The following is a 17588-nucleotide window of genomic DNA, read 5'->3' on the forward strand; positions in this document are numbered from 1 at the left end:
ATTAGATAGATTTGATGCATGTATACAAGTTAAGGACAGTCCATTAAAGTGTTTAAATGTGACTACTTGAACTTGTTCATATTTCATAGACAAACTTTGTTTATGAGCAGAGTTTAAAAAGATGACTTAGACTAAAATCAGTAGCCAGATTGTCTAGGTTAATGAATCCCTAGGTAGAACATTCAGTAGGAGTACTTGGAGCTTGAGATGCTTCACTTAAACCTTTCACTTTTCTCCTAAATAGTCCACACCATAAGATATATCCTCAGCCTCGTGGCACCTTTGGCGTGTCCCCCCAACGGATGGTATTTGGGTAGGTCAATATCAAGGTGGATGGAAAGAGTGTTCATAGTAAGTGGGAGTAGGAAGTGCGACAGCATATCCCTCAGTCTCCTTCGTTAAGTTGAATAAAGTTACTGTGCATCGTCTTGAGGCACCCTGGGAGTGTCCCCCTAAAGGATGACAGTTTTGCGCATTTCTTTATTTGATCTCCTGTAAGAGGATAAGGTAACTTAGTCTCTTGTCCTAATCTGTCTTTTTCCTATGGTAAGCGCATTAAGGCGGGACTCTGGCACCGAAAGCGAGGGGTTACACTTACGCGGAATAGTTAAAGGTTAACCATTCTGGACCGAAAAATGGTGATTGTTAGGTTCAGTTCCAAGAGCTGGTTCTGCCTAATGGTTGAGAACGTCTCATCCCAGCGAAGGGTCAATTGATCAACCCACCGGTGGCGTTTGTCTTGCCTCACTGGGCATCATTACAAAATAGAAGTCTATAACTTAGGGTACTTGAAACTGTTTTACAAAACTGATTGGTTTAAAAGTGGTTTAGCAAAATCTAATAAAGTTTTGTTTGTATTTTCAGCAACATTTTCAAATGGTAACAGCCACGTTATCGTTGTTAAGCGCCAAAAAACTTATTGGCGATAATTTTTCAACATGGAAACACATGATCACGACGATCCTAATCATCAAGGATCTCATGTTCACTCTCACGGAGGCTTGTCCTCCTATTCCAACTTCAAATGCTGCTCGAAATATTCGGGAGGCATACGAGTGATGGACAGGGGCGAATGAGAAGGCCCGAGTCTACATCTTGGTAAGTCTTTCTGAAGTCTTGGCCAAGAAACATGAGCCTATAGTCTCAGCGTGTGAGATCATGGAGTCTCTGCGGGGGATGTTTGGACAACCGTCTGAACAGCTTATGCATGAGGCTCTTAAATACATATTCAACTCTAAAATGCAAGAAGGCATCTCTGTTCGTGAACATGTGCTAAACATGATGGTCCACTTTAATGTGGCGGAGTTGAATGGGTCTACCATCGATGAGAGCAACCAGGTTAGCATAATCCTGCATTCTTTGCCGGCGAGCTTCTTGTACTTTGTTAGTAATGTGATTCTTAACAAAGTGAAGTATAACCTTACAACTCTCCTAAACAAGTTGCAGACATACAAATCTTTACTGAAAAGTAAGGAGAGGCAGAAGGGTGAGGCAAATGTTGCTTCATCCTCCAGGACGTTCCATAGAGGGTCAACCTCATAAATAAAGTCTGCACCTTCTGTTTCTAACTCTGTAAAGGGGAAGAAGAAGAAGGGTGGTAAGGGAAAAGGGAAGGCACCTGCTAACCCAACGCCTGTCGTCCCAAGGAGGCATCTACAGTTGTTAAAGGAAAGTGTTTCCATTGCAACCAAGATGGACACTAGAAAAGGAATTGTCCTCGATATCTGAAAGAGAAGAAAACAGCCAAGGCCGATAAAGGTAAATGTGATTTACTTGTGCTTGAAACTTTTTTAGTGGAGAATGATGATTCTGCCTGAATAATTGATTCAGGCACCACTAACCATGTTTGTTCTTTTTTTCAGGGGATTAGATCTTGGCGACAGCTGGAGATTGGTGAGATGACGATGCGAGTAGGCACCGGGCACGTCGTCTCAGCTGTGGCAGTGGAAGGACTCCAGTTAGCTTTACAGAATAGGTTTCTTACTTTAAATGATGTATATATTGTTTTTGAACTAAAAAAGAACCTTATTTTTGTAGAGTGTTTATTGCATTGTAAATATACTGTCTCTTTTGATGTGAATAAAGAATTTATTTATAAAGATGGTGGTTTTATTTGCACAACAAATTTGGAATCGAATGTATATGTGCTAAGGCTGTTAGCCATTAATTCCCTTCATAATACTGAAATGTTCAAAACTGTCGTACTCAATCAAAACGTCGACGAATTTCTTCAAAAGAAAATGCCCAACTTTGGCATCTACATTTAGGGCACATCAATCTTAATAGAATTGAGAGATTGGTGAATAATGGACTTTTAAGTGAGTTAGAAGAAATTTCTTTACCAGTGTGCAAATCTTGCCTTGAGGGTAAGATGACTAAACGACCTTTTACTAGAAAAGGTTCTAAAGCCAAGGAGCCTCTTGAATTAGTACATTCTGACTTTTGTGGTCCTATAAATGTGCAAGCCCAAGGTGGTTATGAGTATTTTATCAGTTTTACTGATGATTACTCAAGGTACGGGTATGTTTATCTTATGCAACGAAAGTCTGAGTCCTTTGAAAAGTTCAAAGAGTTCAAGGCTAAAATTGAAAACGTATTAGATAGACGGATTAAAACACTTCAATCGGATCAAAGTGGAAATTTTTTGGACTCGGGGTTCAAGGACTATTTGATAGAACATGGAATCGTTTTCCAACTCTCAGCGCCAGGTACACCTCAGTAGAATGGTGTAGTGGAGAGGAGAAATAGAACCTTGTTAGACATGATTCGCTCGATGATGAGTTACGCTTTCTCACCGGACTTGTTTTAGGGTTTTACAGTGGAGACTATGGTGTACATACTCAACTGTGTTCCCTCCAAGAGTGTTGACAGAACACCTCTGGAGTTGTGGAACGAGCGTAAAGCTAGTTTACGTCACTTTCACATTTAGGGTTGCCCTGCACATGTGCTTGAGGCTAATCCCAAGAAGTTGGAACCACGGTCGAGGTTATGCCTCTTTGTAGGCTACCACGAAGATACACGAGGGGGTTATTTTTATGATCTAATGGAAAATAGGGTGTTTGTTTCAACAAACGCTACTTTCCTAGAGGAGGATCATATAAGGGAGCATAGTGCACGAAGAAAATTCGTGTTACGAGAGCTTTCCAATGAAACTACTGAAACTTCAACAAGAGTTATTGAGAAGCCTGCTACATCAGCAAGAGTTGTTGATGGGAGTTCATCCAGTATGTCAATTCCATTTTAAGTGTTGAGGGAACCTCGACGTAGTGGGAGGGTTGCGAACCCACCCGTTCACTATCTGGGTTTCACGGAAATCCTTGCTATGGTAGTAGATGGCGACGTTGAGGATCCGTTGTCTTATGAGAAGACAATGGAGGATGTTGACCAGGATGATGGGTTAAGGCCATGGATCTCGAGATGGAGTCGATGTACTTCAATTCAGTATGGGATCTTGTAGATCAGTCTGATGGGGTTTGCCTATGGATCTCGAGATGGAGTCGATCAGGCCATGGATCTCGAGATGGAGTCGATGTACTTCAATTAAGATTAAGGGCAATGCTAAGCCAAACAATCGATTTCCAATGTCTAGTCAATTATTTGAGCGAGAATTATCTAGGTTAAAAAGTAATGCTTATTAAATGGAATCCCAATTTAACTTCACAAACTTACTTAACCCTTGTTTGTAGGTGATTACTACCTAACGATTACAAATTAGGGCCAATCAAAGCAATCAATCACGCAAACATAGCCCAATTTATCAGACTATCCCATGCAAGACAGATTGAAGATTAAATTCAAGATAAATTCTCATACAAACAGAATAATCTCAGCGGAATTACAAATTGAGTCTCGAGAATGAAAATAGAATGGAAATAAACTATAAAATCCAAGTTAAGTACTTACCCTTTAGCCATAAATAATCTTCTAAATTCAATTCTCAAGTTCTATGGTGCTCAAAAGGGCAAGAAAGTTCGATATTCTATACAGAGAAGAGGGAAAAATCGAGTCAAATAAGATTGGCAACTATTTTTTTAACCCTCGAACTGACAACTTATTTATAGCAGTCGGCTCAACGCTGCCCTGTCTTCAGCGCTTCTGCCTCAAGTTAGTAGCATTGCAACACTGCCATATTCTTCACGAAATGGGTAGCTACTGCCTTGTAGCGTTGCACAACGCTTAATTCGAGCGTTGCAAAATTCCTATCTTGGCTATTTTAACGTCTTTTTGTCTTGAACGGTTCATTCAACCTCTTGTATACTCGAGTCCTATAAAACCATCAATTTAACCATATTAAATAGCTTAACGATCCCGAATTAAGTAGAGGAAGATAACACATTTTCGGTACCATCAAAGCCTGAAGTTGGTCGCGTGGTATTGGAGTTGGTCGCCAAAGTTTGTTGTCGGGGGTGGTTTTTGGAGCCCGAAGTTGGTTGCGCGAAAGTAGTTGTTGAAGTTGATTATTGAAGATGATTTTCCCTGGAGTTCGTAATTGGAGGTGGTTGTTGGAGCTTGAAGTTAGTCGCATGAAGGTGGTGTTAGAGTTGGTTGTCGGAGTTGCTCGCTCGGTCATCAAAGTTGATCATTGAAGGTGATTTTCGTCAGAGTTTGTAGTCGGAGGTAGTTGCCTGAGTTGGTCATCAGAGTTTGTTCTCGGAGGTGGTCGCCAAAACCCAAAATTGGTCGCGCGAAGGTGGTCATTAGAGTTGGATACCAAAGTTGTCAAAGGAGATGGTTGCCAGTTCCTCAAATTAATTATCGGAGTTGGTCGTTGAAGTTGTCATTAGAGGTGGTTGTCGGAGTTGCTCGCTCGAAGGTGGTCATTGAAGTTAATCATCGAAGGTGATTTTCATCGAAGTTCGTAGTTGGAGGTGGTTTTCGAAGCTTACGAAGGTGATTGTCGGAGTTGGTCATCAGAGTTTGTTGTCGAGGTGGTTATCGGAGTTGGTCGTGCGAAGGTGGTCGTCGAAGTTAGGTCACCGAAGTTATCATTTGATGTGGTTGCAAAGGCTCGGAATTGATCGTCAGAGTTGGTCACAAGAGTTTTCATCGGAAGTAGTTGTCGGAGCTTGGAGTTGGTTCCCATAGTATAACAACAATAGTTAGCGACAGTGACTGATGGATGTAACCATTGAACGCATTGAAATAAAAGAGAATTGTGGTGAGTTGGTAACATATACCAACTTAACTCCATCAAAATTTAAAGTTGGTGAGCTAAATATTGAGTTGATATAAACTCAACTAAACTCATATCAGTGAGCTAAAGACCCCGTATAGATTTTGAAACTTATTAGAGCAACTATCAAACTTACGAAGTAAATGTGTGATTAAAAAATATTTAGAAATTTAGTAAAGAGAACGCGGCTGAATATGTTGAGAGCCAGTTGGACTCCATCTGCCATCTCGGTTCGAAAACGACGTCGGTTTATCCCCTACCACCAGCGAACGACCTTTCCTGGAGAGGGAAAAAAAATAATAATTAAAATTAATAATAAACCGAGAGAGAGAGAGAAATGGAGAAGCGACGAGCTGAATCTAGCTAAATCTTCAAATTCAGATCACTCTCCATTTTTTGTTTTCCATTTCCTTAGGGTTCCGAAGTTTTGAGTCTGATTGAAGATTACTCTCCATTTTCCTAATTTCCTCTTACATTTGTTTCGCCATTTCTTCCTTTTTCTCGTTTTCTCAGATCTCACTCTCTTTCAGTGACGTGTTCTGATGAATTTGGACTAGCATTTTAGGGGGTTATTGATAATTGTGTAATTTGTCAAGATCTCTTTGTGATTTCGGCTTGTGATTCGTTCTATTGATTACTTTCTGACTGGATCGTGCCCCACGGTGTGGTGTCGGTGATTTGAAGGCATCCCGATTGCCCATGGCATCGAAGCGGGGATTGTTGTCCGCTACTGCTGCCCAGAGGGGTAGAGCTGGTGGCGGATCTCGACTTCCTGTTCTATTTGTTATTTTCTTGTTTCTCTCTCCTGTGCTCTTCTTCTTCAGCCGAGGTCTCCGTGGTGCAGGTTAGTTTCCTTGTTTCTCTTTCTAGATTTGTTTGTTGTTCTTGCAAATTTGCAATGTAGGTGTTTTTCAGATCTTATTTTATCGAAAGGGAAAGACTAGAAGTCATTGATTCATAGGAACATCGATGCCGCCGACACTTTTGTTCTTTCCAAGGCTTTCTATATTTTGAAACTGGATGGGTGTTTTATATTGTTTTCACCTTACGAAATTTAATTACTGGTTATTGAAGTGAATAAACTAGTCTGGTCATGATAAATGTTTGTCGGTGGATTGGATGTTGTTTATTGCACTGGGGAAATTTTAGCATACTTCGAAGAACATAAATATGAACGCTAGAGTTTGTAGTCTTAGTTGGCCTTACAACGGTTAGCGGAAGTTTGTCTTTAAGTTGATGGGATGGTTTATATTTTTGCAGATCTTGAAATTATTTCGGGTGGTTCTGGCCAGCAGGTTAGTATCAATGTGGTTGTTTTTTCCCCCTCAATTCGTAGAGGGTCATAGACTGTGTGGTTCACGATGCTGTTCTAGTTATCCTAAGACATATTACTTGAGAGTGCAGGATGTTGGATGGAGAGAAAGGATAGCATTGCAACAGTTCAAGTCTCTTTTCTCTAAAGAGGCAAGTGCTTTCTGATTTAGATCCATTGCTTCTGATTATTGCTATTTAACAAACAGTTTTATTCATTAGTTTCTAGAAAAAAACTTAGTTTCATTTTTTGCTGCACTCTCTCAGGAAAAGATTTTTTATTCTATACTTCAGGTCATTGATGTGATTGCTGCTAGCACAAATGATATGGGTCCCTATAGTCTTGACCATTTTCGAAAAAATAATTTGTCAGTTTCATGGAAAATAGATGGTCAAGAGATTAGAGTTGATAGCATTTCTGAGGTTGGTTTGGCCTTTCATAACCTTTAATGTCGACATGGTGCATTCTTCTTGTTTTACATTTTCCCTTCTCGTCCTGATCATTCTCATATATCTCTGTTTTGGGTTTGTAGAAAAACCAAATTATTGTTGATCTTGGGAAAGAAAAACCTGACCGTGAAGAGGTCAAACTTATGGGTGGGTATTTGAAGTCTTTTATGTGGTGTATTAGTTTGTTTTATTTTGTTTTTTTTCTCTGTATTGATTTAGTTATCTTGTGCAGATGACAGTTCCCAATTTACGGATAGTCCTACAAAACGGGCAAGGAGGGTAACTATCAATCTGAAATGATTTGCGTTTCAAAATCTTTGTAGTTTTTCAGTATGAAAACTAGTATTAGGTTTACATTAGCAAAATAATAAGGAAAAGATACTATGTCATCTTAATTTTTTGATGAGCTTTGTCATATCATCCTATTATACCCGTATGTCATAACAAAAATATTGTGTTCCTGTCGAGTATATATGTTGGATTTACCTTGGGTTTTATACTTAAGTTTAGCTACTTGTGCAGCAACTTCGAGAAAAAAAACGTGAGAAGCGTGCTGCTCAGTTGCTTCAACAGGACGATGACATTCTGATAAAACTTGAGAATGCTGCTATTGAGCGCTCAAAATCAGTTGATACCTCAGTTCTAGGTAAATACAGTATATGGAGGAAAGAAAATGAGAATGAGAACTCCGATGCAACTGTACGCTTGATGCGGGACCAAATGATCATGGCAAGGGCATACATAGGTATAGCAAAGATGAAGAACAAGCTTGACCTGTACCATGAACTCCAGACACGTTTGAAAGAAAGCCAACGTGCCTTAGGAGAGGCCAGTACCGATGCCGATCTGCATCGAAGGTAGCCTAATCTTCTCTCTCTCTCTCTCTTCTTCTTCTTCTTCTTCTTCTTTTTTCTTTTCTTTTTGTTTTTTTTGAGAGAATTGTAACTCAAAAATATTTCCTAATAGTCATCTGCATCTCTTACTGTTTTGTACTTGTGGTTTTGGAAGTATCATCTGTTGTATGTATATTTTGTTTGCAGTGCCCCTGATAAAATAAAATCCATGGGCCAAATTTTGTCAAAAGCAAAAGAGCAATTATATGACTGCAAGTTGGTAACAGGAAAGCTAAGGGCAATGCTCCAATCCGCTGATGAAGAAGTCAGAGGCTTGAAAAAGCAAAGCACATTTCTCAGTCAGTTGGCTGCCAAGACCATACCTAATGGAATTCACTGCTTATCCTTGCGTCTAACTATAGACTACCATCTTCTTCCTCTAGAGAAAAGAAAATTTCCTGGAAGTGAAAATTTAGAAAATCCAAATCTTTATCATTATGCCCTCTTTTCAGATAATGTCTTGGCTGCCTCAGTCGTTGTCAACTCAACCATTGTGAATGCTAAGGTATTTAAACTGCTCTAGCACCTGAAGCTCTTTGTGAGTGTGTTTGCAAAAGAATGGGCGTTGATAAGCTTAGTTTTTGAATTATGTTCTAAATTCCATACAAGTATAAAAGTTTGTTTTTAACATAATTTCTAGTCCTTATTTAAACGAAAGAAAAAATTTGATTACAAAAAAAATCTAGGTTTAAATCCTACTTTGTTCTTTGCTTGGATGGCTTCTTCCATTTTGGTTTTATAAACTTTCAAACATGTTTTTATCTTGAACTTTGCATTGAAACCTTGAGCACTTTATTTTTTTTCCCCGTTACTGTCTACACAGATAAATGTCTGCAGTCACAAATTGGCTATAGCAAGTCTAATGTTAGATTTTGAAATGAATCTAGCTTTTTGTTAAATGATTAATGAAATATTGTAATAAGTATCAAAATAGTTTTTGTAATGCACAGCTTAGGTACTAAATTAGAATATTTGTTTGTTAAATGGCTAAAATATAGCATTTTAAAGTCCAAGAACCACGATGCAAAAAGTATGAAAATTCAAGAATTAGAAAAGGATTTCAACCAGAAATCTCTTCCATTCCTTTCAATGTTTTTGTTACTGCAACCCATATGATGATATTTACCTTTTTCCGTTTGTTGGATGGGAAGGGTGAACTAATACCACCGAATCATGTATTTATAATTTTTTCTTCTTCTCCTTTTTGTTGTTCCTGACTAAATTATGTGTTATTGGATTTTTTGTAGGATCCTTCGAAACATGTATTCCACCTTGTTACAGATAAGCTTAATTTTGGTGCCATGAACATGTGGTTCCTGTCAAATCCTCCTGGAAAAGCCACAGTCCATGTTGAAAATGTTGATGAATTTAAGTGGTTAAATTCGTCTTACTGTCCAGTATTACGTCAACTTGAATCTGCTGCAATGAAAGAATACTATTTCAAGGCTGGACATCCTACCACTCTTTCATCTGGTGCATCAAATCTTAAGTACAGAAATCCAAAGTATCTTTCTATGCTTAATCACCTGAGGTTCTATCTTCCTCAGGTATATCCCAAGTTGGAAAAGATTCTTTTTTTGGACGATGACATTGTTGTCCAGAAAGACTTGACTGGATTATGGAGAGTGGATCTCCATGGCAAAGTTAATGGTGCAGTAGAAACCTGTGGTGAGAGTTTTCACCGTTTTGACAAATATCTTAACTTCTCCAATCCTCATATTGCAAGAAAATTTGATCCCAATGCATGTGGGTGGGCTTATGGGATGAATATGTTCGACTTGAAGGAGTGGAAAAAGAGAGACATTACTGGCATATATCATAAGTGGCAAAACTTGGTTAGTTTTCAATTCTATCTATTGAGTTTTTCTATTAATGTTTTATCAAAACTTACTTTATTTATGTTTCCTCATCAAACTATTTAGATGTTCATTTTTTCCCTTGCATATGGTGTCAGAATGAAGAAAGGTTACTCTGGAAGCTAGGAACACTACCTCCAGGTTTGATTACTTTTTATGGATTGACACATCCACTTGACAAGTCGTGGCATGTGCTTGGTTTGGGTTACAATCCAAGCATTGACCGGTCTGAGATAGAGAATGCCGCAGTCATACACTACAATGGAAACATGAAGCCCTGGCTGGAATTGGCTATGACAAAGTATCGTGGTTATTGGACCAAGTATATCAAATACAATCATCCTTACCTTCGCCAGTGCAAGTTAAATGAATGAGGCTGGTTTTAAAGCACTCTAAGATATCAAACGAGGGATCTCAATCTCTCCTGCTTGAGAGTTATGCTGCTATATCTCGCTGAAACACATTTGTTGGTTCCCAAATTAGATTGGGGGGCTGGGGATGTCCTTAACATGTTTTACTATGCCCTTCTTCCCTCTCTTTATAATTCATTCCATTCATTCCCATTCTCGTACCCTCTGGTACAAGATATGATATTCATTCCCTTGTTAACATGTAAATCCATTAATTGTATTTTGCTGTTAGCCAAGCTTGAATTGGATTAGGAAGTCCATGCCAATTGGCTGTAATTTTGGACAACAGACGATCTGCTTCTTTAAATCCGATATCCATGTTATAAGTTATAGATTCAGAAGTTGATTAGCTATTAACTTTTTTTTGCGGGTGTAAGTGAATGACTGGATACTTTGTTACTTACTGAGTGATATTGCTCAATTTCCATTAGAGCTTCAGCTCTAGAATTAAAACTCAAACTATCAACTTCTGTACTACAAATAATAGCTTACATCAATTTTCTTAAATCAATGTCCTCTCCCCATGTTCTGTTCTCTAGTGTAGCAGTTATTCTTGGAGTAGAACTGCAGTAATGAGAACAAAGATTTTGGGTATCTGCAATACAAATTGAGAATTACAGAGAAGATGTTTGCCAAGGGAAACAAAGCTAAAGGTTCTTCCACGTTAATGAATGGTTAACCTTGATTGATTGTGTTTTCAAGAGTTTCTGCAGTTGTAGATTGAATGTTCTGTCTCTATGTTTATTGTAAGGATTCATTTTCTTAATGCTTGTCCATTTGGAGAAGTTTTTTATGTTTAGCTACAAATTTGTTGAGATTCTGTGGGCTGCACAGGTGGACCGGTCGTCGATATTGGAATGTGCTTTTCTTTGTTTAGCCTGTAAATTGCCATTGAGCGACAGATATCCTTCTGCTTTTAAGTTGATTTGCTTTTCACTAAAGGTATCAGTCAACTCTTGTTATCAACAAAATACAGTGGAAGATGTAAATTAGTTGTGAAAGATACCCTGAATTGACCTCTTCATGCCACTTATGAGGTGATTAGCCCTTCATTATCTTATCTTAAGACATGACTAAACAACGCCATTTAATTTTGTATTTGTTTGGAGGTGCCAGAATCCACTGATTAATGGGGTTCTTAAAGCCTTTACTTTGGTATAGCTACCTTCTTCATAGTTGCTCTGCCTTTTTCCTTAATTAATTTCCTAAAGAACCCCACTTTTTATGTGATATTGCTTGTTTATTTGCAACTAATTGATCGACAAATCTTAACTTTTAGTCGCATCATCTTAAGTATTGCCTTGTTATTTATTAAGCAGGGAATTCTACAGATATAGTCTTCAGAACTGATTCTATAGGGTCCATTTGATTTTACTTGGATAGTTGAGAATTGAAATTTATCGAGTTTATCGAGTCGGGTTACGAAAATCTAGGTGACCAGGTGAGAAATGGTATAAGTTCTATGCTCATGGAGAATTTTGATCTGCTTTGCTTTCTTTCTTTATATAGAAAAAAAGGTTAGTTTTGGAATATGTTGAGAGTTCCATAGAAAGTCAAGAATTTTGGCATGGTATTGAAAAGAAAAAAGGGTGGTTTTGGCATATTGGTTTTGTGCTGGTTGCACCAATTAAATTTGAAAAAGGTGGATTGAGGTAGTGATGCCTAAAGAAAGGCTGAGGAATGGAGAGAAATGAAAAGAGGTTTCTAAGTTCAACCTCACACAAGATGGGATTGGTGTCCTAAAAGAAGCCAAGTTAGAAGGGTGGCTTTTCATGGGGGGATGGCCTAATTTGGGAATCCAAAATTCTCCACTATTGCATGTGGGATGTGACTCTAATCTTATGTAGTAATTCCTTGACAACTAGTGCATATTGATAGTTTTACTTGATAAGGTTGTCCCTCAAAGAGAAAAAAAGGAAATTTCTTGGCTTATTTGATAACCATTTCAATTATGAATGTATATCCAATGTAAAAAAAAAAAAAAAAAGGAAAAAAAATTAAAAATAGGAACAAAAGCAGCTCTGTTTTTTAAATGTTTAGAACAAAAAGACATGAACCTTTCAAAGGGATAGGGGCCAAGGTAGAATTTAGGTCTCAAAAATGAAAATTTCTTTGTAGAAAAAGAAAAGGAAGAATAAAATAAAATAAAAAACAAAAAATAAAAGCGGAAAGCGAACATTAATTGGGTAATTTAAATAACATAAAAATCCCTGTCTCCAGATCTGAAATTAGAATCATAGCCGATTTGGTGGGGCATTAGCATTAAAAAAAAAAAAAAAAAATGTTTCTAATTTTTTCTGTTTATTACATTTAACCCTCTAGTTTAAAGGGTAAATTCCATGTCTGATTTCTTAAAGACTATAAATGGTTTATTAATTTTCCCTTTTTGTCTGATAAAGTTTTTATTAGTTTTGTGACGAACTCGTTGTGGTACACAGTATGGTTCAAAATTTTCTACTCTTACTTGTTAAATTAAAGGAAAAAGAGTTTAATTTGGTTGAACTATGTGATTTTTTTAAATAATATTTTTTAGGTTAGTCTTAATAATATATTGAGATTGGTTAATTAATTAATGATGATGATACCAAAGTTATGAAACTAATAGTTAGATAATTTGGTATAACTAATGAGATGAAAACCTTCATTCCATATTTAGAAAAGACAATGAATATTAAATTATAAAGTACATCTGTCCATCATGTTTATAAAATTTCTTGAAATACAAAAAGAAAAACAAAATGGTACATGTCTAAGCATTATTGTTTATTTTTTTGCTTCTTCTATGAAATTAATTCATGACCTTTTGTCCAAACTGTCCTTCAAATATGAATATATTAAGTAGATTCAATTTAAACAAAGGTTAAGACACAAATTTTTTTGGTCTCATCTACATTTATAATGATATATTTTAAAAGGAAAAAGAAAAAATAAAAGTAAGATAGATACAAAATGTTTAATATGTTGGAAAAAAAAATAAATATAAAGTTGAATAAAATAAATCAAGAGAAAAATTACATAAACATTACGTCATGAATTAAAATTCACAATTATGTATAACAAATTTATTGTTGAGGGTTGCTCAAAGAAAGGTCCAAAACTCCTATCCGAACCCAAAGCTTAAAGGATAGAGAAAAAGAATATAAGGGAGACTTGACCTTAATTATTATTATTATTATTATTATTATTATTATTATTATTTGTGCTTAGCTAAATTAGCTACTCATTCTACTAATTTAAGCACCAGAGTGCAGTACGCTCAACAATGCAAGGATCTCTTATGCAGGTTTGCTTAGAGGATATCGAGACCAAATTTGAGGAGAGCGACTCAAAGGTCAAAGTCACCAAGTATCCACCACGAAAACTCACTTAATAATAAAAAAAAAAAAAAAAAAAATCAAACACACTTCCCATGCATTTCTGCACACAAGAGAGTAATTTCTTAGGATACCATTAACTAATAAGCATGCATTTCTTAAAAGGAAAATTATATAATTTTTTAAAAAAAAGAAGAAGAAGAAGTTTTTGTCTTGATATGAAATAATAAGAAGAAGAAATGATGTGTGTTATATAATTAAAAAAAGGTAATAATAAGGGGAGAAATAACAATAATAGGTGAGAAACTATAATCTACTTGGGTAGAGTTATGTATATATATTAATGGGTAATGATTAGGTACAACTTAACCATGTACATCTCCTTTTTTTACACATAAATAAAAAAAAATATATTTTTTAAAAAAAGATGATTTGTAAGATATTAGAATTATATTGGACAATGGTTTGAAATGACGAAGATAGATGGATAGTGGTAGCAAGGGAGACTCAAGATTTTTTGTTCTGTATTAATTGCATGCAACCAACAAACAAGACATCAAAGTTATATACTTATAGGAATGACGCAACAGTTTCCTTGAACATAATGTATTGTAGCACACAAAATTAGAGAGATTCCATTCCACTTCTCGACTTCTCCAATGCTTAAACCCTCTTTTGGCTTTTCCCTTTTCCTTTTTCTCTTTTAAATTCTCCACTCCTTCTTCTCCCAGTTTCCTATCCTAATTTCCCCATTCATTTTTCCCCTCATCAAACATAAACCCAACCAAACACCATGCCAACTTTCTCCACTCTTGATCTTTTACATCATCATCATAACAATACCTCCAAAATCCCATCTCAATTCATCTGGCCCGACCATGAGAAGCCCACCCTCGACTTACCTGACCTTCACGTGCCTCTTATCGACTTGATGACCTCCATCTCTGGCGACCCAGTTGCTCTCTCAGAGACATGTCTTCTCCTCGATCAGGTATTCATTTTATAAAATCAAATCACCAGTACTATACCTACTAAAGCCTTAATTAGATATGCATGCGTTTGTTAATTATTATATTATTTGTTAACAAACAACAGGTTTGTCGTAAACATGGTTTCTTTATCGTGGTTAACCACGGGGTGGACGAGGAGCTGATAGCGAAGGCGCACGAGTTCATGGAGTTGTTCTTTGGGATGAAGGTGGAGGAGAAGCAACGAGCGGAGAGGAAGGTAGGTGAGCATTGTGGATATGCAAACAGCTTCATTGGGAGATTCTCTTGTAAGCTTCCATGGAAGGAAACCCTGTCTTTCAAATACTCAGCCGATTGTAGTCGTAATGTTGTTGAAGATTACTTTGTGAATGCTCTGGGAGAGGATTGGAGAAATGTTGGGAAGTTGTATCAACAATATTGCCAAGCCATGAGCGAAGTGTCACTCACAATAATGGAGCTTTTGGGAATGAGTTTGGGAGTTGGAAGAGCATATTTCAGAGATTTCTTTGAAGGAAATGAATCCATAATGAGATTAAATTACTACCCAAAATGCCAAAATCCAGATCAAACACTTGGAACTGGGCCTCATTGCGATCCAACTTCCTTGACCATTCTTCACCAGCATGATTCTGTTCATGGGCTCCAAGTTTTCGTGGACCAACAATGGCACTCCATTCCTCCAAACCCACAGGCATTTGTGGTCAACATCGGGGACACCTTCACCGTAAGTGGAGCTCTTTTGTTATCCTTTGTAAAAAGAAAGAAAGTAAGTATTGAAAGATTTTGCATGGATGCAGGCGCTATCAAACGGGATGTACAAGAGTTGCTTGCATAGAGCAGTGGTGAATGAAGAAGCTGTGAGGAAATCATTAGCATTCTTTCTGTGTCCAAATGAAGAGAAAGTAGTGAGTCCACCAGGGTGTTTGGTTGATGACAAAAATCCAAGAATTTTCCCAGATTTTAGATGGCCAACTTTCCTTCATTTTACTCAAAAACATTACAGAGCTGATGATAAAACCCTACTTGCCTTTTCCAATTGGCTCTACCAAACCACTCTTTAATTCATTACATATTTTACCTTATTAAAACAACTCACTCCAATAAGTTCATTACTATCAGAACCTTAACCCTCTTTCTTTTTACTTCTTCTCTCTGTAATTTAATTTATCACATTACTACCTACCCCAAACATATCATTTCTCAAGTTTCAGAGACCCATGTGGTTTGTAAATATTCATCTCTATGCATAAATAAAACTTATGTTTTTATTTCTTTTTCCACTTCAAGGTCAACAACATACTAACATGATCAATTTTTTCAATCAAAAGTTTGCCACGTGCCATATTCTTCAAATATTTTTGTTCCTCGGGTCATAAGAGTATGATGCATAGAGACAAATGCACATCACAAGTGCATCTTATTTATTATGTGTCTGATGAGAGTGAGAGAGAAAATTTCTATACTATAGTAGTATGAACAAATTTTTATTCTACCTTCATTTATCGTGTGTCACATTAATGCGTTTTTAAAAATAGAGTGGGACCCAGTGACATTAATGTGGAGTCTACAAATATTTATGAAGATAAATTTATATTGTAAATAAAGAAAACGTAGTATTAGAAAAATTCCTAAAGTGAGATAGATAAAGATAAATTCATCTTAGTACTACTCTTAAAACAACAAGCAAACAACAATTTGAAATAAAATCGAACTTTGGTATCCAACTTCTAATCTCGAGGGTGATAATCAATGTTTGATGTCAGTTAAGCTATGCTTATTTTGACCGTTAAATATAAATTAATGACTTATTAGATACAAAGTTGAAGATTCAAATAATTATATCAATATTTTGTAAAAGTTTAAAGGCTTTATTCAACACAAAAGTTAAGCTTATACAAGTCATTAAATACATTTTAAAAGTTCAAAGTATATTAATAGTTAGAAACTAAACTTGAAATATTAAAAAAAAAAAAATCGGAGATGCTGTTAAACCATTATAACAAATGTAATTTTAATCTGTTTTTAATAACTTTTTTTTCTTTTTAATTTATAAAATCCTTACCCCTTTTTTTAAAAAAATTAAATTATTGTTACACAAATTAGCATTTTCTTTTAATTTAAAAGTATATGCAAGGTAGATGATCCAATCCTTTGACCTTTTGGTCGAATAATCTAGAATTCATACTTCAGTTAAATTATATGTATGTTGACAATAGATATATATATTTTAAATTCACAATAGATCACATTTAATATATATATATATATATATATATATATATATATCCCTCTAGTTTTTTTTTTTGCTAGTTTATTAATTGAATATGAGAATTCAAATGTTTTAACTTTTAAGAATACATGTACAATTTATTCCATTCCATGTATTATTACTTTCTTTAAACAAGAATATAATAGTTATGCTTAAGTCAATACATATCCTATCCTAGTTTTAGATAATATTTTAAAAATCTTCAAAAGTTCAAAATAAGTTTCAAAACTAATCTAGTATTCAATTATTTCAGATTTATATCGTAATTTAAAATTTAAAATTTTGTCCTTATATATGTGGCAGGAAAACTACATGAAATAATTGTTTTCATTAACATTTTTTTTCAGCCGCTCTATACTCGGTAGCAATTTGGCTTTAGTTTAATAGAGACATTTTTAATTAATTATATATATATATAAAAAAACTAGATTTGACAAAATAAACCTAACTCATGTCGATGAAGTATGTACTATCAATCTCGAAGCCAAAGATTCAATCTCCCAATTAAAAAAAATCTATAATTTAGTTTTTTAACTTAAAATAAATTTATAGCCCTGTGATATTGAGATTACTATGTATTACATTGAATTTTGATATAATGCGTGTAACTAATACTCTAATATATTGTCAACAACACATTTCAATCTCGTCTTTAAAAAAAAGAAAAAAAAATTAAGGTGCGAATTATGAAACCTGAAAACAAGTAGCATCAGAAAAGATAAATAATTGAGTCAATAATATTCCATCAAACAATGTGATAATTTAAATGTCCCAAAGTTTTGATTTATAAAGCTCTCATTGAAAGGAAAGCCTAACTTAATTATGAGTTGCTTGAGAGTTAATTAAAGATGCTATGTTTGTCAACAACCAAAAAAAGTTACTCTAATTGCTATATATATATATATATTAGTCTCTATATCTCT

At 35.6% G+C, this 17588-nt stretch overlaps 2 protein-coding genes across 2 annotated transcripts; both read left to right on the forward strand.

The window, feature by feature from the left end:
• The first annotated feature begins 5419 nt into the window (after positions 1–5419).
• On the forward strand, positions 5420–10600 carry GAUT1 (galacturonosyltransferase 1). Its single transcript, XM_039021394.2, has 10 exons — positions 5420–6017; positions 6434–6468; positions 6578–6637; positions 6779–6907; positions 7018–7081; positions 7167–7213; positions 7457–7791; positions 7975–8332; positions 9075–9662; positions 9782–10600. Exons 1-10 carry the CDS (start codon positions 5873–5875, stop codon positions 10055–10057), a joined length of 2037 nt encoding a protein of 678 aa, XP_038877322.1. The 5' UTR covers positions 5420–5872; the 3' UTR covers positions 10058–10600.
• A 3516-nt stretch (positions 10601–14116) lies between these two features.
• LOC120069604 (gibberellin 20 oxidase 2-like) lies at positions 14117–15676 on the forward strand. Its single transcript, XM_039021396.2, has 3 exons — positions 14117–14398; positions 14503–15120; positions 15194–15676. Exons 1-3 carry the CDS (start codon positions 14201–14203, stop codon positions 15455–15457), a joined length of 1080 nt encoding a protein of 359 aa, XP_038877324.1. The 5' UTR covers positions 14117–14200; the 3' UTR covers positions 15458–15676.
• Positions 15677–17588: the final 1912 nt, after the last annotated feature.

The sequence above is a fragment of the Benincasa hispida genome, chromosome 12, assembly GCF_027475165.1.
Source record: "Benincasa hispida cultivar pf3 chromosome 12, pf3_genome.v1.1, whole genome shotgun sequence".
Taxonomy (NCBI): Eukaryota; Viridiplantae; Streptophyta; class Magnoliopsida; order Cucurbitales; family Cucurbitaceae; genus Benincasa; species Benincasa hispida.

Coding starts and splice junctions, on each gene's coding strand:
- GAUT1 (XM_039021394.2), top strand. CDS start 5,873: ATGGCATCGAAGCGGGGATTGTTGTCCGCTACTGCTGCCCAGAGGGGT. Junction 7,082..7,166: donor TGAAGAGGTCAAACTTATGG/GTGGGTATTTGA, acceptor TATCTTGTGCAG/ATGACAGTTCCCAATTTACG. Junction 9,663..9,781: donor ATCATAAGTGGCAAAACTTG/GTTAGTTTTCAA, acceptor ATATGGTGTCAG/AATGAAGAAAGGTTACTCTG.
- LOC120069604 (XM_039021396.2), top strand. CDS start 14,201: ATGCCAACTTTCTCCACTCTTGATCTTTTACATCATCATCATAACAAT. Junction 14,399..14,502: donor CATGTCTTCTCCTCGATCAG/GTATTCATTTTA, acceptor AACAAACAACAG/GTTTGTCGTAAACATGGTTT. Junction 15,121..15,193: donor ACATCGGGGACACCTTCACC/GTAAGTGGAGCT, acceptor GCATGGATGCAG/GCGCTATCAAACGGGATGTA.